At 51.9% G+C, this 21942-nt stretch overlaps 1 protein-coding gene across 3 annotated transcripts in view; it reads right to left on the reverse strand.

Annotated features, from left to right (window-relative positions):
- Window positions 1–13251: 13251 nt before the first annotated feature.
- AP3B2 (adaptor related protein complex 3 subunit beta 2) overlaps window positions 13252–21942 on the reverse strand; it is a 54469-nt gene continuing 45778 nt past the window's right edge. For all 3 annotated transcript variants that reach the window (XM_006035857.2, XM_014525800.2, XM_025192022.1), the window contains exons 26-27: window positions 15409–15547; window positions 13252–14000 (exon numbers count right to left, since the gene is read on the reverse strand). In XM_006035857.2, coding sequence (XP_006035919.1) covers window positions 13850–14000; window positions 15409–15547 — 290 coding nt within the window. In that variant the 3' untranslated portion in view covers window positions 13252–13849. The remainder of the gene's footprint in view (window positions 14001–15408; window positions 15548–21942) is intronic.

Below are 21942 nucleotides of genomic sequence, written 5' to 3' on the forward strand. Positions count from 1 at the left end.
GCCGCGTGCCGGATTTGGGCCGCTGCCTCCGTGTCTCCCACACGTGTGTTGAAGCGTGGGGACATGGTGGGCTCCCGCCTGCGAAGGCGGAGGCACAAAAGTGCCTTTATGAAGCCCTTGGCGCCATGGGTGGGCTGGGTGGCTGCCCAGGGCCCAGACAGAAAGGGGGCCTAAAATGGTGAAAACAATGATTATTATGAAAATAATAATGATTATTATTAGAGGGGGCCCATACTAACAGGTCACCGGGGGCCGCCAGGCGTGCAGGCGCGGTGCTGCTTGGGACTGGTCGCAGGGTTGCCAGGACTTGGGCAGCGAGTCGCTGCAGACGGGGCCGTCCGGGCAGCTGAGACTGGCGTAACTTTCTGACCGCCTCGCCAGAGCGGGGGCCGGCCCGCCAGGGCAGGGGTCTCAGTCTTGCTTGCACCAGGGCCCATTTGTAAACGTCCTGACCCAGTGCCCCTCGCTCCCGACTGGCTGGCCCCCTCCCCCGTGCGTGGGGCGTGCCAAGCAGCCCCTCGCAGGCTGGAGCGCTGTCTGCAAGGGAGAAGCCACGGTTTCCCACATTTTACTCCTTGAATAGAGAATCCATTTTTAAAGGTTGTTCGTGACCCTGCCGTATATTCCTGCCACCTGCTTTTGGGTTGTGACCCGCAGGTTGAGCAACACGGCACTGGGTTCAGCTCTGCCTGCTCCAACAGGTAACTGAATCTCGTGTGGTTTCCCATAAGCATTTGTTTCATTGGATTCGGTTGGTCCTTCCTGAGACAAAATCAGGCTGTGCAAGCAGTCCATTGTCCCTAAAATGTCCTATCGCTTCTTATGTTGCTGGTTGGTTGTGTACTGGTACAGGCATCATTGAGAGGCATCTCAAGTGCCACGTTGTTCGGCTGCAAAGGACAGCTGTGCATAGCATGATGCTTAAAATGCTGGCATGGATGCCCTAGCACTTTTACTACCGCTAGGAAATGCTAAAGAAAAAAAAAATCCTAATGTGAATAAGACCTGTGTGTAAGGAGAAAATCATGGGCAGGTATGGAGATGTGGGGAGGGAAAGGGAATGCAGGTGCTCTGTCAAGCTCCAGCCATCACACAAACTCCACGCAGGAGACAGTGCTCATGGGAGGCAGTACAGATATTAGAGTCATGGTCCTATATATTCCCTTGTCTCCTTGGGCTCATCACCCCTTTCCTGGGATACAAGTACACTCAGGGGCTCTGCTCGCATGAGCTTGGCAGCAAAGGGGCAAGTAGTGGGGGAGGCACTACCCACTTGGTTGTAGTGCCTAGATGAGCATCGTTCACAATACATCTTCATCAGGTCATCCTCCCTCTCCTCTCTGCCACCTCCTGCTGATCTCAGTGAAAGAGTCCACAGTGTGCTGACATTTAATGTGGTATTGCTGGGTGTTTGAGACAGCCCCTGTGGGAAACAACAGGTGTGTTCACATCCTTCAGAGTGCTGGCTTTAGGTATCGCTGCATCAGTGGCACTTGGTTCTTGCGTGCAATGGCCTTTCTGCAATGAGAACAGCCAGAGAGGTAAGGGTATTTCCTTTTCCTCGCAAAAACTTAGATAATTGGAGAAGCAGAATTTCAGGCTTCATAAAGAAATGCCAGTGCCCCCTCCCACCATGTAGCAGCTCGATCTGAGCCCACCGCAAAATAATGCATTACCACACAGTGATGATGGGGCTGCAGGTCTGCTGGAGCAGAGCTCCAAGGGGACTTGGAAATCAATCTTTAATGAGCAAGAGCCACCCAGAGACTCCAAGTGCCCCAGGCAGCAGCTTTCCTATTGACTTCACCAAGACTGGGAAAACCCCCCAGATGGGAAAGTGCATTTGATCTCAAAGATGCCCCAGGGAGAACTTCCAAGTCTCTCAGAAACAGGGTCTGTTTACTTTTCCTATCCCTAATAACTCCTGTGAGCTTTTCCTCACTCTCCAGGGTGATGGGTTGAGCAGGAGGGTTTCTCTGTCATCTTCTATCAGTGTTGCCTGCTTGCTTCTTCAGCAGTGAGGCAGGGCAGGTTGCAAACTGTGATTGTTCTGAGGGCAGGGACTGAGACTTTACTGCAGGAGCAATGAGATGGGCAGAAGCAGAGCTGAGCAGAGGGAGCGGACACTCTTGCTAACACAAAAGGCTGCAATGATAGCAAAGGGAACCCCCTAGTTTATTTTATCAGGGCTGACCAGCTAGGAGGTATTCCCTCTGGGTAAGGAAACGCATTCTAGGAACACACCGGACTTGGCACAGCTTTCAGGGGCCTCGGAGAAATTGCATCATTTGGGGGACAGAGAGACGTCTGCTGCCATGTTAACGGCTGCCGGGAGGAGAGAGAGACACAAGGGGGGAATTCTCAGCCCCAGTTCAATTTAATGAGGCTGCTGCAGCCTGGTCCAAACCCATGATGTCATTTAAAAGAGGTGTCACAGAGATGGTACTCCAAAGCAATTGCAAAGAGCCTCTCCAGAAATCCAAGGCAGCATAAGAATGGATGGTATCAAAACACAGAGATCAATGAGGTTGCCCTGCAATTCCTTCTGTTTGTAGCATGACACTTCAAGCTGTGCTTGGCTGAAGCCTTCTGAGCTAAGTATTTGTTGAGAACCCATCATGTGCTGCCGGCATACTGTTGCTGGTTCAATAAGAGGCGCTCTTTCCTCTCTGGCATAGAGCCATACCTCCAGCAGGGTGTCCAGGGCAGCATTTAGTGAGCTATAAAACTGAGGTCCTGGCTACTGGACATCATTCAGGACTTTCAAGGAGTTGGGTGCTCTGAAGAAGTCCCAGCTTGGTAACTCCCTCCTCTGATGCTGATGACACACAGCACTCTTCTCCTCTGTTTCCTCTGGTTAAGTTCTGGATTTCAGGCAGTGCTTCCCATGCGGACAACAAGATCCTTGTGTAGTTTGCATGATGCCTATTTGCATGGGTTGAAGAGGGTCATATGAATGTAGGATACTTGTGTTATCATCAACACATATAATATCTTCATAGATTTCATAGATATTAGGGCTGGAAGGAACCTCGGAAGATCATCGAGTCCAGCCCCCTGCCCCAGGGGCAGGAAGTCATTAGGGGTCATAGGATCTCAGCAAGATAAACATCCAAATTTCTCTTAAAGGTGTTCAAAGTAGGTGCTTGAACCACCTCGGGCAGCAGTCTATTCCAGACCTTGGGGGCTCGGACAGTAAAGAAGTTCTTCTTTATTTATGTCCAGCCTGAAACGGTCATGACTGTTTGATCTTGTCATCCCTTGGGGTGCTCTGGTGAACAGATATTCCCCCAGATCCTGGTGAGCACCCCTGATAAACTTATAGGTGACCACCAGATCACCCCTGAGCCTGCGCTTTTCCAGGCTAAAGGGCCCCAGGGCTCTCAGCCTGTCATCGTAGGGTCTGTTTTCCTGACCTCTGATCATGCGCGTGGCTCTTCTCTGGACTCTTTCAAGCTTCTCCACATCTTTTTTGAATTGTGGAGCCCAAAACTGGACGCAGTACTCCAGCTGCGGCCTCACCAAGGCCAAGTACAACGGGAGAACGACGTCCCGGGATTTGCTTGAGAAGCATCTATGGATGCAAGCCAGCAGTTTGGTCGCTTTACTAGCTGCAGCATCGCATTGCAGGCTCATGTTCATCTTATGGTCAATGATGACCCCCAAGTCCTTTTCGTCCATAGTGTTAGCCAGCGTAGCACAGCCTATAAGGATGCTGCAGGTTTTTCTTCCCAAGGTGGAGAACCTTGTCTTTTTCGGTGTTAAACACCATCAGGTTCTCATCTGCCCACTTGCTGAGCCTGTCATGGTCAGCCTGGATCGCACTCCTGTCTTCAGGTGTGGATGCTTTGCCCCAAAGTTTGGTGTCATCGGCAAACTTGGCCAGTCCACTTCTGATACCAGTGTTCACATCATTAATGAAGATGTTGAATAGTGTTGGCCCAAGGACAGAGGCTTGAGGGACCCCACTGGTCACAGCGCACCACGATGATTGACTTCCTTCAACCACCACCCTCTGGGTCCAACCACGGAGCCAATTCCCCAGCCAGTGGATCGTGGTGAGGCCGAGGCCACAGTTAGCCAGGAATCTTGTTGGATTCCTTAGCAGTTTGCTATGTTTGTACACACACTGGCACGTGCCACAAACCTAGGGAATAACAACAACAACAACAACACTAAAGCAACAATGATGCTGATGGTGAGGAAGGAAGGAAGGAAGGCAGGCAATTTGCCCAACTATAGCATCACCTGTCTGCAGACAGCCGAGTGCCAGACAGCCATGAGTGAGCAGTGCCTCAGACCATAGAAAGGTATCTTTATTCTCATAGTCCTTATGGAGAAACAGACAGAGAGAGAAAGGAACTTGTCCGAGGCCACAGAGCTATTACCTGGCTGAGCCGCAGCATGGAGCTGCATCTCCTACATCCTGAGCTCATGCTTGAGGTATGAGACCATCCTCCCCCTTTGCTGCAAATGAATATTCAGGTGGATATGACACAGCTAGCTTGGGAATTCACAGCATATGCTGGGGCCAGGACTTGCTTTATCTATTTAGTGTCCATCTGTTCATAGCCCACATAAATCCTTCACCACTAGGACTCTAAGGAGCAATGTACCTCCTCCTCATGAATTGCCCTGCGTAAGGAAACAAGGATACAACTTCTGGACACCGTGGGGCCTCCCTTCCCTTCATCTGTGATCCCATCCCACTCCAGCCCATGTCCCTCCCCTCAAAGCCCACCTACCCTTCCTAGCGTACACATTGCCACTTTGAAGACATTCCTCCACTCCTGGGGGAAGCCACGCTTCCTTTTCCTACCCTCCCCATTGGCAGCTGGTGTGCCCTTTAACACTGCTTTAGGCTCCATGTCTGGAGCTGCCCATTCCCCTCAGCTCTGCTTTGGGTTTCTGTCATCTTCATGGTAGGCCTGAGAAGCAAGGGAAGGCAGGGCTCTCTGGCTTGGTGAAGAGGAGTGTAAATCAGTTGTTCCTTCAAGCCATGAAGCCTTGTGCCCTCCCCTAGGCTTCTGCACAACCAAGGCTCTGCCAGGACTGAAATTACAGTAAGGGAGTCAGCTTAGCCCTTCACTGCCCTGCACATTTACACTGCAGGGGCTGCAACTCAGGCAGTCACACCTGAGTGAGGTTTAAACCAACTAGCTCAGGGGCGGCTAGGATAGCCAGGGCAGTATAGAGCTTAGCTTGGGATGAAACCTTGCTCAGGAGCCTGGGTGAGTGTTTTGGTGGCAAGACTGTGCTGGACATCCTGCATCCAGAGTTATACTGCGTGTGGTACCCCAGTGAGCTAGGGTAAAGAGAGCTCGGGTTCAGTGACACAAGCTGCACTTGTCTGCATTACACTGCATGCCATTGTTCCCTACCGAAACCCATCAAGAGGCCCCAGGAACCTGACAGTATGGGACAAGTCCCGTGATGTCTCAGTACAATATGTTACTAGGGAACATGCATTACTTTAGTGGTGTCCCCAGTGTGTGTGTGTGTGTGTGTGTGTGTAGAGGTTGCAGAGTGTGAGACTGACATCAGACATCTCTACCTGGAGAGCAGCATGAGTTGGTGGTGTGGACACTATGCTAGGAACACACAAACTCACTTTTCCTTGCTGATCCTCTATCTCTCTATCTGGAAAATGGAGACCGTGGTGCCTTTATGAGAAGCTCAGGTGCTAAATATTATCACAACAGACAAGCTCTTATCATGACAGGGCAGAAGAGCTCATCAGAGTGAGTCCCAGACAGTCACCAACCAAAGTAATGTAGTGGGTGGTGCAGGCCCATAGCCAGACCCACAAGCTCATTGCTCTTTCATGGAGCTCTGTCCCAGAGCTCTGCTTTCTGAGAAAACCATCCTTGGCTGCAGCTGGAGGTGGTGCTGCACCTGGCTGTTTAATTTTTTTGCCCTCCAACCTGTGCGGCTGTTGGAGAAGGGAAAATACACAATGTTTCTGGAGTCCCTATGAGACAAATACCTGACCCTCAGCAAGTGAGGAACACAGGCCTCTGCCTCACACAACTCTGCTTGAAGAGTTACTTCAGCTGTACAGTGCCCACATGTCCACGCACAGCTGCCGATATTGCAGCCCCTTGCCTCACACGGAGATGTCTGTTCATCTACTTTCATGCTCAGGAGCATCCAAGGGTTTCCTTGGTACTTTGCTCCCCAGGTGCCTATTGTTTCTCAGCATGCTAGCTGGTGGGCCACATATTTCCCACTGCTGCTTAAGCTGAACCTACCTTGTGACTAAAGCAGCAGCCAGGCTCCAGGGCTGTTTGCTGGGCACCTTTCACCAAGCACTGAATGCATTTGTTTAAAGATCTGTGTTGCTAATCTGAAATGGTTAGCCTAAGGGGGGGCTGCAGGAGTCTCCACTCAATGACAATCACAAGCCTTGTTAAAGTCAGTAGATGTGTGAAGCACTCTTTGGGTGCGTCTACCCAAAACACTTTACTGTGCAGTAAACTACTTTATCACCCAGTAAAGTATCACTGTGTGACCATGCACAGGAGCTACTGCACAAAAGATTAGTCTACTGCATGGTTTTCTACCACCTGTACATATCCCTAATGTTACGTATATCTGTGAACACTGTGGCAGGACCTGCAAGGCTCATATTTACAGCCACAAGAGAAAATGCACCACCAGTCAGTAGAAAAACTGCAATATCCATCATTACTCACTGATGAACAGATGTCACATAGCTATTGCGCAGTAGTACACGATTACACAGCTGACAGGGAGCAAATTACGCTCCATCAACCCAGGGAGCAGGAGAACAATCCTTTCCCTCAAAAGCTGCCTGTTGCCAGGGCTAGCTCTGATTGTGGGGCCAGGGCAGGGAATAATGTCCCCTTGCCCATGCAGCTCCTGGCCCCTGCTGAGATCAGGAGCTGGGGTGGGGGGGCAGGCAAGGATCTAGCTGCTGTGGGGGCAGCAGACATTCAGTGTCCCTGCAGGCTCCACAACCGGAGTGGGGGTTGGGCAGCAGTCAGCTGCCTGGGGCAGGGGTGGGAGGCAACTGCCCTGGAGGCAGGACAGCTCACCCCCCCTCCCCCTAGAGCCCAGGTTCAACACAGGTGCCCTTTCCAGCCCTGGGCTGGCACCCAGGGGAGCCTAGAGCTCCTGCTGGCTGCTATATAGTAGCAGAGCAGGGCCCTGAACTGCTCCCATTGGGAGCAAATTTACTCTGGACAGAAGCATTTGCACACTCAGGAAAAGCTTATTGTGCAGTATTATACCGCACAGTAAGCTTTCTGAGCATTAATTTCACGTGTCGATGTGCCCTCTGAGGCTGAATGGAAGTTGCCAGACAAGTGCAGACCACCTGAGGCACTAGCCAGGGTAATTCAAAGGGATTGGCAGGGGTTTGCCAGGTCGTAGACAGAAAAGTGTATGAGGATGGCCACCAGTGGCGTGTGCTGGAAGAAGAAAGCCTGGAGAAGGAGATGTGTGAAAGAAGAGAGAAAGAAGAGAGATGGGGCTCCTTGGTCACAGACTACACTGGAGTGACAGACTGGGGGATTTCTGAACCAGAAAGCTGCCTGCTAGCTTGTTTGTTTGTAACATGTTCTGGAAAATAGGGGCCTGTGTGCATATGAGCAGGATGATGCCAAGAATTAACCCGACTCATACCAATTTCTCATCCTAATGGTAATAACCCAGAAAGACCCTAAACATTGGAGAGGCAAAGATTACTTTGGGTGCTATTTTTTATTGGACCAACTGTGTAGCAGAGTTAGGCAAGCTTTTGAATGCAAGACATTCCTCATCAGGTCTTGCAGTCTTGTTTAACTCTACCACACAGTTGGTCCAGTAAAAGAGATGACCCTAAGTAATCCTTATCTCTTGCATAATTTCTGGACCATCACAGCTACATCACTCTTAACACTACCTAAATATTGGCTAATAGTGACTTCAGGCCAGCTATGACATATCTAAAAGGATAGGAATGGATACAATGCTAAGGGACATCTGTCAGCATGCATAGCCATTTTGGAGGTGTCTGTTCCTGGTTCCCCACTGACACACCTAAATTGTTATGCTATGAACAATAAAAAATGAGGTGCTCAAAATTTCTGGACCTTTTGAGACCCTGTCTATTGCACAGTACAAATCTTTCTCCTGTTTCATGCTCTGGCACTGGTCCAGTACCATGAGACAAGGGTGCCCAGTTAGGGGGGTGCCCTCCTGAAAGGGAAAAACCAGGTGCTGGTGTAGCTTTTCCAGTGAAACCAGCCCTTCCTCAGTCAGAGCACAGCTGGAGGTAGAAGAGTGTGTGTGTGGTCATGGCTCTAGCAAGCAGCTAATGTTCCCTGTTATTTAGCCTTGCCCATGGTGTGTCTCTGGCCTTTTGGACCTGGTTTAGTCCCAGAGCCTTGTCTCGTGATGCAATCCCCTTTGCTGGGTAGATCCCAGATTGTTCTGGCCTCACACTTCTTGCTGGATGCAAGGACATGGATCATATTCCTATCACCCTGAGAGTGGAAGGGGTAAGCTGACACTGGCTCAGCAGCTGTGCTGCTGGAAGTTCTGTTGATTTCATTGGATGTGAAAGAGAGGCTCAGACTCTTACATAATCAACATAAATCTTGGAGAATATTGACATTTTAGCCCAAATCACATTTCTCTTTACTAAAATATTTTCCATGGTTTCAGTTGGATTGCAGGTTTCAGGGATTTTCTTCACTTTCCATCTTAAGGTGTCACATAGCATTACGTGTGCTGTGGAATTGAGAGTGATGTAAAACATGACGACAGTCATGGTCTTCCAGGTTTCGGTGCACATTTGTCTGTTTTAGCTTTAGTTTTTCTTGATTTTTCACTTTAAAAAAATTACGAACCAGCAAACAGCTTGTAACATTACTCCTACAGAAGCACTGACACGCCAGCATCTCTTCTTTCAAAAAATATCACAAAAATATTTTGTAGGTTTCAGTTTGTGCATGCCCTTTTCTGGGGATCTCATATGAAATGGGGTTGAATTTGGTGAATCATTGACTCATAATTATAGAAATATATGTCTGGAAGGGACCTCAAGAGGTCATCTAGGCCAACCTCCTGCTTAGACAGAATTATCCCTGTCTAAATCATTCGAGTCAGGCATTTGTCTAATCTGCTCATAAAATTTTCCAAAGATGGAGATTTCACAGTCTCATAGGGATCCTCCATCATACACACACACACACACACTGTATCTGGTGTGTGTGTGTGTGTGTGTGTGTGTAGAAATTGTTCAGAGTATGTACACACACACACACACACACACACACACACACACTGCATCTGTAGGGTGTGTATGTGTGTGTGTGGAAATTTTTCAGAGTATGTACATACACACTTTTTATGCATGCACACACATATTCCAGCATATTTTTATCCCTGTCTTAGCTAGGACGTAGCCAAATGCTTTGTACATTTAGCACCTGTCAGTTGCTAATGCAGGGTAGATAACTCAACATATATTAGATCAATCATCTCAGAAACCCAGTGGGCAATACAGGCCCAGCTCAGACAAACAAATATAGCCACGGAGCAGCTGTCTCAGAAATAAGTCAGAAGTCCTTTGAGAGCTGACAAAATAATCAGTGGTAAAGAAAAACTCATTGCCCACCTGGCACCAAAATAGGCAGCCACACTTTTAAAACAGCACATTGGACAGGGAATGATTTTTAAAAAATCTGGCTGCCAGTTTCATCCTGAATCTTACAAGGGAGCCTCCCTGGGATGGGAACTGTCTGGACCAGGGGTGGCCAGTCTGCAACATGGGCAACCTCTGTTTGTGGCACAGCAGATGGGAAGGGGACAGGCAGCACAATGACAGATAGAGCAGGGAGCAGAAGCAAAGCAACAGGTAGGCAAAGGGATCAGAGTGGTACATAGGCACATGAAGGATTGATTTGTGGCACACCTGCCCCCCCCAAAAATGGCCGCCCACTGACAAGTTGGCCATACCTTGTATTCATTTATCCTATGAGCAATTAACAAGCTTATCACAGATATTCTGAAGTTCTTTGCCTGCTGCTTAAGTCACTTAGCAAAGGTGGGACAGATTGTATGCTCCGAAGTATGGTATTTCATTGTTATTGGTACAGGTTTATGATGAAGCGCTGACAGGTGGATCTGGTGGACAAAAGTCTCCCAATGCCATTGCTGGTGGGTTATTGGGCTCAGAGCTGGTAAGGACAAGTTGTAGAGTCATCGCTGCTTAGTCACTGCCTGGAATTTGATCTCACCATGCATCATTGTGCATTTGGTGCCCAGTTCTCGGCCTCTTGTTGGCTCAGCTCTTGTGGGCTCAGATCAAGCATAGTCCTATGCTTGCCTGGCAAGGGAAACACCATGACCACGGAGGTGGTCTTCCTAGTCGCACCCAGGAACGACCGCTCTCCTGGCCTGGGGATAGTACCTGCCAAGGTAATGTATAGTAAACCTCCCACTGAGCTGCTGGAGTGGGAAGGTCTTGGCTTTATACCCACTTTATGGAAACAGGGGACTCCTCCCTAACTTGCTCCTGTGGCCTGATGGCTGAGGGCAAGCAAAACTCAGGGGTATCCGAACCCCAAGCCAGCTTGGGCTTGCAAGTAGAATGCCTGCCAAAGGTTTTGGAAACATCTGAAGCCCCAGATTCAGATGCGGTTCTGGACTGACTCACAGATCTGGAATTTGTTTTGGCTAATGTGTTTTGGAATATGGAAAATTTAAATAAATAAAAACAAAACAAAACAAATTTGGTGCCCAGTCCCACCAGGTTATGCATGTCAGATCCTCCAGTGTCCAGTCCAGCTTGGGCAGACACTCACACTCCAGCCACCTCAATACTTCCTCAGCAGCTGGTATCTTCTGGATTCAGGTTGTCTTAGGGCTGATGAGATTTTCCAGTAGCAGCTGTACCCTGCTTCACAAGGGCTTCTGCTGCACTCTGAGGGACCTGGCATTCCTAGGAAAACTCCTCTTCTTGTCCGCAGCTTAGACTTTTCTAGGGGCACTGAGCTAAGCGCTAGTCAGCTCCTGTTTCATACTGAGTGCGCTGTAGCTGTCATGTACACAGTAATTCATGTGCTGTCTGTATTAGCGTGCAGTATTCTCTGAGGGCTGGGTCTTATTGGAAGGGGACCAGAAAGAAGGTCTCTCATGGATTCTCTTCTCTTGTTGGATAATTGCTGTTCGCACTTAGGGCTTAATTTTACCAGCTTGCATTCAAATAACTAAGGGCTAGGCCTCACCCCTGCTGGAGCTGAACCACCAAAATCTATTTACAGTATTTCCCAGCTTTGGGTATTTTAGTGTGTGTAACTTTCATCATTTCACAGTAAGAGTATCCTGCTTGCCTATTATTTAAGTCACTTTTTTTTTTTTTTAACTACTGAAAGCACAATAGAGAGATCGACAGAAAGAAAGAGAAAGAGAGAAAAAGAGGAGTTTTCATCCAAAATAACTCTTCAGAGACTGGCCCCCCACACTACAAAAAGGGAGACAAAAATTGAGCAAGGGTTTCTGCACACAGAATTGCAGCAAATTAACCCACATGGGTGACATGCAAACCCACTAAGTCAAACCCAGTGTAGAAGGTGAGGGTGTCCCTTTGATTTCAGATTAACCAGACTGTTTCTCCTTTTGAGTAGTTTAGAAACAGTTGAGCTTGAGACAAAGACAATCATCCACTCATGGGTTTGCACAGGCATAATTAAGGTAAAGTGAACACACAGGCTTGTTCCGGTGCAAGTTTGGGTATGGACCAGTTCTCAGAAGGCCTCAGATTTTTTAGGTCTATCCCAATAACCCTCTGCCTGATTTGAGGCTCTGATGTCACTAAATGTCAAGTCACCCAATAAGTGGGTACAGCAGCACTCAGCATGTCTACATCTGTTTCTGTTTGCAGCTTTAGTCCTGAGATGCCAAGTGATATGCCCAAGATCACGTAGGAAGCCTGTGGCACAGCCCTCAATGGGCTCTTGCAAGTCCTGGACTAGAACCCTAACCACTACACCCTTCAGCTTCTCCCTCTGGATTATAAACATGACAATTAAGGGGCCTATGCCTTGTCCCCTCTGACTACAGGCCACCATCTGTCCAAAAGACTCTGCAAGAAGGTCTGCTCTGACCTCTTTCTCCACCTGCAGCCATGAAGTCCACAATAAAACTCTACAACATGCCAGGGACAAAGAGGAGGACAGTTAAGGGCTCCATCAATGTCCTGCCACTGCAGTGGAAGGAATTTTTGGCGATTAATATATACTTAAGAGATCCTAGCAAGGTGACAATGTCCCACACTACAGGGGCAAGCAGTCCTCCTAAACACACCTCCTCTTCCCCACTGCCATCCTGCTAGCCAATACCAGAGACCTCCTGGCCAGGGCTCCTCTGTCACCGACATCTCTGCAGGGCTCCAGCCCTGAACTACTGACACAGGAAGGGACTACTCAGAAACGACTGACACCAGTAGCTCACTTTTCTATGGGCGAAAAGGGGCCTGAAGACCACTCCTTCTCACCATTCCTTCCAGCAGAAAGACAGCTCCTACCACTGAGGTGTAGCTGCCATCATTTCAGGGCACCCCTGGGAGCAATGATCTGCTTCCAGCCCCCTTTTTGTCATGTCCTGTAGCACCACATGCCCCTAGCCTCACACCAATGGAGCTGGTAAGAGCACTTCAAGTGGCTCAATCCAAGCGTAAGTTGTGGCTCTCTAGTTCTCTCTTCCACGCTTCATGGAGACGGGGAACTGGTGAATCCCTGGATTCTGTAACCAGGTTCAGTGAGAAGTGTATCACTTCCCACCAAGCCCATACAGCTAAAACCATCCTCACTTGGGAGGCACCTTATCCTTCCACCTGATCCAGTGCAGGCTGCCAGCTGAAATGTCTTCGTACCAACCCTCCTGGGCCCTTCTGCACTCAGGAAATATGTTGGTGGAAGCATCAGTCAAGTCTGGCTAGGTGCCCACATGTATGGAGGGGAATCACTACGAGATGCCACACACGAGTTCAGTGTCCTGGCACAGGGGAGGCTGAGGCATGGGGCTAGGCCTGGAGTTTGCCTGGTGCTGCACCATGCCAGTTGACTACTTACCGCCTGCTATACTGCAGTACAGGCTGGGCCAGGGAGGCTGGATTAGCATGAACTGGAAGGACTTCTCTGGTCAGATTCTACCCACCTCAGCACCTCCATGCCTCCTGCCCCTAGCGCCTGACCCTCCATGTGCATGCACAAAACAGAGGCAAGGAGGGGAGATGTTTCCAAGGAGGTTTTTATTGGGAAGGTCCTGTCCATAATAAATAGAGCTACACTACACTGAGACCAGCACAGAACGACTTCACAGCAGGACCCATGGCCATGGCCACGGCCACAGCCCTGGGGCAGAAGCTTCCACATCACCCAGGGTGCCCACAGGGCTTGCTTTCCATTGGCTGCTGCCCACAAGCTACCGTTTTTGTTTTTAGAGACACTGCCTTGCCTTCCACCCTTTGCTCATCCATCTGCCAGATCTGCATTTTTGTAGTCTTTGTGAACTTCCCTCTCTTGTCTCCTGTACCTGGTGTTCCTCCTCAGCAGGGCTTTGGGCAGAACAAAACACCTCCAGGGCACTGGAGGTACTAGAGGGGACAAGAAGGGGCAGAGGGCAGTCCTACCTCATTCCCAAAGCTTGGATCAAGCCATGGAAAGAAATAGGAGGAACAGCAGGTCTGTCAGTCACCACGGCCAGCCAATGGAGAAGGAGCAGAGAGGTGTGGTACCAGGGATGGGGCAGGCGTGAGATCTCAGTAGATGCTAGGGGGTGGTCAGGGTGCTGTCTGTGATGCATCTCGGGGGGAGGAATCAGAGGAGCTGCCTTCCAGTCACTGCGTCAAGGCCTGGATAATGTCCTTCACCAGCATGGTGCCGATCACCATCTTCTCACTGTTGACAGTCAGTTGTGCCAGGGCTCCCTCCTTTTTCTCTAGGGTGATGAGGACAAGGCTTCCACTGGTCACCGTCTTGGCAGCAAACCTGGTTGCAGGGAACAACAAGGGGTATTGAGCGCACTGTGAACAGGGATGAGGAAGCAGGTGCTGGGGTGGGGGAAGGAGACATCCATCATGACTAGGCATTGGGCCACTGGCTATTTCTTGTGATGCTCCAGCAGCTGGAGCTGGGGCAGCACTGGTCAAGGGAGGCCTGGGGCTGGGAAAGACTCTCTGCTGTGTGCAGGGTGAACTGAATGCCCCTTGTAGTCCCACTCCTGGTGATGACAGATCCAAACAGTCCAGAACTTGGTGCCTGACTATGGGCCCAAAGAGAATGACTCCAGTGGCCTGGAGCCCCCATCCAGGGCAAAGGAATAGCCCGTGTTGGCCCACAGCACCCAAGCTGTAAAGGTACACAGCTTGCTTTGCTTGGCTTTTAAATCGTAGGCATCACTGGTTGCAGGGAGGGTGCTCTCATACGTAGTTAGAGTTGGCATCTCCTACTGAGTCAATTATCAGGGTGCAGAGCTCCAGAACTGACATTCAGGCCCTTTGAGTTTATTTTATGATAAGGGACCAGCCCTGTCTCTTAGGTCTCCTCATCTGGCTTCACCAGTGAGCGCTGCTAGGATGGAGGGCATGGTGCCACTCAGCTGCTGTCCACTGATGTCACTGTTCAGAGAGAGGCTTGCATCAGGGACAGGGATGAGTCTGTAAAGAGCACCTAGACCAGGATGGATTTGGTCCCAAGCTAGCTCAATGCTTGTTGTTTCGGGCAGTCACTTTGGGCCTGGCTCTGGTTTTACAGAAACATGTTAAGGGGAGAGGAAAGCTTCTCTAATGAGTAGGGCACTTTGCCTTAGTCTTGGAAGACCCAGGCTCAAGTCTGTACCTACCACAGACTCCGTTTGTACCCTTGGATAAGTACAATGCAGAGGCTGCATGGTCTGGTTGGGTCATTTGCCAACACGCCCCAGCCATCTGCTCTCACACTCCAAGCCTGGAAACATGGCAGAGAAACTGTTCCACAAGAGGTTAGCAGCTCTGGTCACTCACACCCCAGACCTTGGCTCTGTGGCAGCCCACCCCCCAGCCTTCTTTGTCAGCAAGAGGCTGCAAGTCTGCCTCCTGGTCAAACACCAACCACTGGGAAGCTCTCTCATCCCAGGCGGCTGAGCAGAGTGGGGCTCATGAGGATGCCAATGGGTTGTGCCACCTCGAGACAACGGGGCATGAAGCGCTGTGCTCAGAGGGTTGGCACCAGCTCAGCAGAGAGCAGGGCAAGGGGGCACAGTCTGGCTGCATGTATACACGTGTGTGCAACTCTCAGCCACTCAGACTCCCCCAGCTGTGGCTGTCACACAAAGGACAAGGAGCGGCTTTGGCAAACACAAAGGCCTTTTGGCTCCAAGAGCATAGGCCTGCAGTTTTGGATCTTTCTCCCCCTTTACCTGTACTCATTGTCTGCCCCGCAGGGCACACGGCTGACATTAGCTGCTGAGGTCACTCGCTGGACGATTGTGTGGTCACTCTGGCATGTCTCTGGTAACGTCAGCTTCTCTGTGATCTCGCTCATGCCTGTCAGCTTTCCTGCAGAAGGGGATGAGGAAAATGGGGGAACAAAGGAACATAGGACTGGGAGGCACCTCCTAGGTCATCGCATCTCGTCCTCTGGTGTTGTCGGCACCATGTCAGGCGACTCCTGTCACACTCCTCAGAGCCCTTCCCCCTCGATAAACTCTTCTGGGAAGACTGTTCCAGAACCTCACTGCCCTGATGGTTAGAAACCTTCTTCTAATTTCCAGCACAAAGTTATTCATGGCCACTTTATACCCATTTGTTCCTGTGCCAATTTGTCCTTTAGCTTAATTAGTTCTTCCCCCCTCCCCTCGTGTTTACTGCCCTGATGTATTTATAGCAGCAATCTTCCTCTCTCGGTTGGGCTAAACAAACCAGGCTCTTTTATTCTCTTCACATAAGACAAATTCTCCCCTCCCCATATCATTCAAGCCACCCTCTTCAGCACACACATTTCAGTCTGAGCCCATCTTTCATGAACGCTGGCGACCAGCGTTGTCCAGTTTCCCAGGGGTAGTGACACCTTGTCAAATGGTACAAATACGTCCCTCTCTCTACTGGAAATGCCTTCTCTGGCACACACAGGATCCAACTGGTGGTATGTTCACCACCACATTACATTGGTGATTTGATCATGCCGTGACTTACTTGTACACCCCAGTCTTTCTACTCTGTCATTTCCAGCCGATGGGCTCCCAGATCACATCAGATGAGCTTCTTGTCCATGACCTTGCACCTGGTGTCACTGAACTTCACCTCATCTCTATTCCTTCAGTCCTTAAGAGCACCCAGTTTTTCCTGTAGGGTATCCCAATCCCCTTCTATATGGATGATGGCTCCCAACCTTGTGTAATCAGCAAGCTTTATCGGCGTGTGCCTCCACTGCATGCCAAAATCATTAATGGATATATCAAAGCTGGGCCCCCAAAGCCAATCCTTGCAGGATACTATCTATGTCACTCCAGCCTGGTACGCCCACTTCAGCACAACCTCCTGGCATCTGCTCTCTAGCCCATTCCTCACATACCAATGCCAAACCTAAAATAGCATTGCCTCGGGTTGTTCCAGCAACTACGTGGTACGGAGTTCAGTCAGCTACCCCAGCCAGGAATACCTGGACCCTGCCTTATTAGTAGCGTTTTGTTCTCTGGTTTACATCAGGGAAGGTGTAGTCTCCCCTAGAGACACCTTCCCTGAAGTATTTATTTCTCTAACAACATGGCAGAGTCAGCTGCAGGCAGCTCCAGAGAAGGACTGAGCAGAGCCTGCTAATCCTCCTTAAAAGGGGAGTCCTGGCTACAGCCAAGGTGTTTTGTTGCCTTTAGACCCCAAAGGCCCGATTCCAGTCGCAGGTGGCTCAGGATTTAGCCTTGGAGAGAAAGCACTGCCTAGGCCTTTTAAAACATGAATGAGAACAACATGGGAGGCCCAAACCAGCTGCCCTGTCTGCCTAGCAGAGGGTTCAGTGTGCCTCTCCCTGAAAGGCCTGGTGTTAAAATCCCAGCTGGTGTGACAACTACTTTAGCAGTTGCAGGTTGAACCAGCTCCATGTACCAGGACATGCCTGGCTTGGCAGAAAAACCAGCTGGGCTCTCTTTGCCTGTGACATGGCCTGCGACAAGGAATCTCCAATGAAGATGCAGCTACCAGGGTAGGTGATGCAAGAGGCAGGCTGTGTGCTCCGATGCGGGGAGCAGGCAGCGCTGGGCAAAGGGCGGGAGCTGTTTCTAGATGCCCTTTGGAAGAGCTACTGTGATGTCTTTAGCTCTTTCCATGGGGGAATCACAGAGGTGTCACAGAATCCACAGCCACACGCAACACGACAGGCCCAGCTGCACATGCACACAGATGCTCAGACTGGCTTCTAATCCATGCAACACTGTGAGCACCACTAGGAAGCTCACAAACTACTCAGAGACACTCCTACACAATAGAGCGACCTCAGGGGATGCCAACCAGGAGTACCCCAGAGTCTGTAAGAAAAATCTTTCTGGGCCTAAAAATCCCCAACTCAGCCTCCTGGTGGCGGAGATGAGTGAGGATGGTAACATCCTTCCTTCCAGAGCCCAGGAGTGCTTCACGTGCTAGTAGGAGAGTTGGCATCCTGCCACAGGGCATAGCAACCTTCCCAGTACACAAATCATGCTGGGTTTGACACTAGGCTGCAACCGCTGCCTTGACCATCCTGCACCTTGTTATAGAGAGAGCAGGCCCTGGAGATGCCCTCCTCAGCAGGGGCTGGAACCCAGGCCCTGGCACCATACTGGAGGCAGATTCCTCCACACTGTGGTCCTAGGATCAGGCTCACCATGGCTGCCATTCTCACCAGGGCAGAATGGACTGATGCGCTCCCACACTGCCTGAGCAGAACCCTTGCTGTCCAAGATCCCCCTACCTGCAGCACCCCTTCACCCCAAGAAGCTCCCTAGACCCCAACCCCCAAACAGTGGTACACAGCTGCCTGGGGCAGTGGGCGCTCCTTCCTGCCTGCCATGGTGCTCAGCTCAGACCCTGCAGCAGGAGGCTTGGATTGCATCCGAGTCCCTTACCCATTACTGACTCCAAGATGAACATGAGCTGCCAGTGCCAGACCGCAGCCAGCAAGGCCAGCCATACCTTGTCATGCATCCAAAGGTGCATCTCAAGCCGGTCCAGAGAGGTGATCCTCCCCCTCTGTGCGACTTTGGTCAGGCCGCAGTTGGAGCACTGCACCCAGCACTGGGCGCTGCACTTCAAAAGGGATGTGGCCAGCCTGGAGAGGGTTCAGAGGAGGGCCACTCGCTTGGTGAGAGGGCAGCACGATAGGCCCTACAAGGAGAGACGGAAGGACCCAAAGGGACCTGTTCAGCCTCAGCAAGAGGAGGCTGAGGGGGGACCTGGTGGCTGCCTACAAACTCATCAGGGGAGATCAACAGCAAATAGGTAGAGCCCTTTTCTCCCCAGCACTACCTGGGGTGACAAGGAACAATGGTCATAAGCTGATGGAGAATAGGTTTAGTTTAGAAGGCAATATTTTACAGTTAGGGTGGCCAAAATCTAGAACCAGCTTCCCAGGGAAGTGGTCCTTGCCCCTACCTTGGGCAAATTCAAGGGGAGGTTGGATGATCACCTGTCTGGGGTCTTGTGAACCCAGCATTCGTTCCTGCCTGTGGCAAGGGGTCAGGCTAGATGATCTGTTCAGGTCCCTCCTGACCCTAGCTACTATGAAACTATGAGAATAGTTCTTGCCCAGACCCCAGGAGGGCAGGGACTGACCGACTTTTCTCTCTGTACACAGGGACGCCTCTAGGAGCCCCCTCAGCATACGTGGCCCTTGGAGAAAGAGGCAGGCACTGTGAACGTGTGGGTGTGAGTTCTGGGACTCAAGGGGTTACCATGCCTCATGAGCCAATGCCTTAGTGGGCAAAGGTATGGCCAGTCACATGCAGGAGGGTTGGGCCCCAAAGCAACTCAGGGGGATTCTGGCTCCAACTGTTCTGGAGTTCCAAGGGAAGTGAAGGTGGCACGTGGGACAGAGGGTACACTGCAATGGGGCAGGTATTAGGAACAGGCTCAGGACTGGGGAGATGGCTACCCCCAGTTCTGCTCCCCTGCACCCTTCATGCCTACAGGCCTGGCACTGGCTCAGTCCTAATCCAGCCAGCACCACCATGCCATTCCCATGGAGAGGAACCCCCTCCTCTCTGCTCAGACACATGCATCTAGCAGTGCCTCCCTGGGGCCATGCAGCCAGGCGGAGCTAGAGCCCCCTCCATGACTCTGGGTTCCCCACACCCCTCCCCACACCGCTTCCTTCCAGAGAGGTGGGTGGGAAAGGGTATGCCAAGGGCCCAGCAAGCCTCCTGCACTCTGACCATGCAGGGTCCTGCAGCCCTCGCACAGGCAGATGGCCTGGGTTGGCAGGAGGCTTGGAGGTGGTGTCTCTCCACTCCGCCACACACAGGGGGTGCCTTGCAGCATGGTTCAAATTCAGCTCTTCCCTGTCCCAAGTGTGTCTACTCCCACAGTGAGCTCTGCTGTCCTGGGACTGCCCTCCAGAGCTGGGGGCAGAGTGGGAGGGGAGATCATTTCTCCTCTTCCCCTGCCCCTTTCCCCCTGCCAAACTCAAAGGGGAGGCTGCTAGGATCTGTAACATGCTCTCTCAGGCTGGGCTGCTCTTGGGCTCTATATGCCCAAGTGCCATATGCCCAACCAGGAGGTGGATGCTGTGGGGCTCCAAGCAGGGCAGTTGGTCTCCTGGGATCACCTGTCAGCATCTGGGGTTGAGAGAATAGCAGTGTCTGGGCATCTCCCTGACCCCACAGCTTTCCCACCCTCGAGCCTGGCCCATCTCTCCAAGTACCCCGTGCCCATCTGTGCTGAAATCCTTTATTTTCCTCGGCCCATGGAGGGAGCTGACCTGGGCTGGGTCTGGCATGCAGCCAGAGTTGTCTGCAGAGATGGAAAATGGCTAAGAGCAAAGCCAAGCAGACAGGAATGTGGCTGGATCAGAGCCCAGCATGCCAACGGAGAAGGCCTCATGGGCATGGAACCACCACAAAAGGCCGGCAGGCAGCACTGTGTCCAGAACAGCCTGCCACATCCCTGCACAGAGGACAGATCCTCTGGCCTGCTAAGCGAGTGGGACCCATGGCAAATATGACCAAGCAAGAAGGGCACATGGGCACAGCACCTACGACTGGCCAGGCTACACACCATGAGCACAGGGCAGGGGAGACTGGGTATGTGTGGAGCCAGGGAGGGGCTGGAGGGAGCAGTGGACCACCCAGCTTGGCAAGGGGGGTCCCACACAATCAACAGGGAACCTGACGCTATCAGAAGGCCACCCATGTAGGCCCCACCAGCTCCGAGGTGCACAGCCCCTGAGCACCAAGACCCCGGAGCGGGCAGGGGGTGTTACTCCCAGAGGCGGATCCAGAGGGGGTAGTCACATGGCTGCACCCCTTTTCAGATTGGTCCGTGCTGCTGGAGCCTCTGGAGGCTTTAAAAAAAGTCCTCAAGGCAGAAATGAATACCTCCTTCCCCTCCTTGCTCAGGGGCAAGTCCTCTCCTCTCCCCTCCCCTTCTGTCCTCTCCCTGCTGTTTTGTCTCAGGAGTGGGGGGAATCTTTGGAGTGGCCACTGGCCTCTCATGGCACAGAGACCCTGTGCCTGGCTGCTGCCTAGGGGGTGTACCCCATTGTGACATGCAGCCCTCCTCTCCAGCATTCCCTGTACATCAGGGAGACAGGGGAGACATTGGCAGGGGCAGATGAAGGACTGCAGAAGCTAGGGCTTCAGAGGCCCTGGTTGGAAGAATCCCTCCACCTTCCCCGCTCTGTCCCCAGCTGCCCAAGCTGGGCCCTGGGGAAGGACTTGGACAGGTCATGCTCATGCTCTCAGCACTGTCGCCAAGCTACCTCTGCTCCATGAACCCAGCTGACAAGCCCTCAAGAGGAGGCTGCCATGGCTGCCCCACAGACAGGGCCAGATCTCTTCTGCTACCTGGTGCCTTCTCCTGTCACAGGCAGACACCATGGCTAGGAGCCAGACCTGTGACCCTGGTGCTGACAGCCCAGTCCTTGGGGGGTGATGCCACCCAGCTAGGGTGAAAGGCTAGCCTGTTGCCTCATTGGGCTCAGCTAATAGGGGAGCCACGACCACACACGCAGGGAGTCACTGCTCCAGAAGGGCAGGAGGTGGGCTGGGAGGACAGTAGCCAGGACAGATAGTGTGTGAGGGTGGGGCAGGCTCCATGGGGCTGGGGTATGTTGCATGGGGCCATCCTGGGTGCGCAAAAGGAGGAAAGCAGGGGCTTAGGCAGCAGGGCTGGAGGCTCTGGTCAAGAGGGGTAGTGGCTTACCCCCCTATGTGAAAGGAAGACAGCGCATGCAGACAGCGTGGCAGGGAAGGGGAAGACCAGGAGAGGAGCAGCAGGGAGATCCCAGCCTGGAGGAGAGGGTGAAGTGGGAGCAGGAGAGACATGAGCAATACAGTTAGGGAAGTGCAGCCAGCCTGGAGCACCCACCACTCAGCCTGGGCAGGCAGGGAAGGTGCCTGGGGAAGATGCCCCCTGCTCATGGCCCTGGGCACACCCCACTGTCCCCTGGCTGTGCCCTTGGCTGCAGGGGAAGGCCAGGGGCCTGCTCACAGCCTAGGTCCCCAGGGATCATAGGGTCTGTCATGCATTCCAGGCCTGGCAAATGCCCCCTTAACTGGCCCTGGAGCTCTTGCCTATTGTCTCTAGGGGGGTGCCCCCTACCACAGAGGAGGCAGTAGGCCGGGGTCTCTGCAGGCTGCACTTGCCACCCCTCTTGTGTCAGGCCTCCCTCTAGTGCACTAGCTTGACCCAGGCATGCAGAGGCCCAGCTCAGCCAGTGGCACCAGCTGAGCAGCCTGCTCTGGACCCTGCCACTTACAGCAGCAGGC

This window comes from Alligator sinensis, unplaced genomic scaffold (assembly GCF_000455745.1).
Source record: "Alligator sinensis unplaced genomic scaffold, ASM45574v1 scaffold900_1, whole genome shotgun sequence".
NCBI classification, from domain to species: Eukaryota; Metazoa; Chordata; order Crocodylia; family Alligatoridae; genus Alligator; species Alligator sinensis.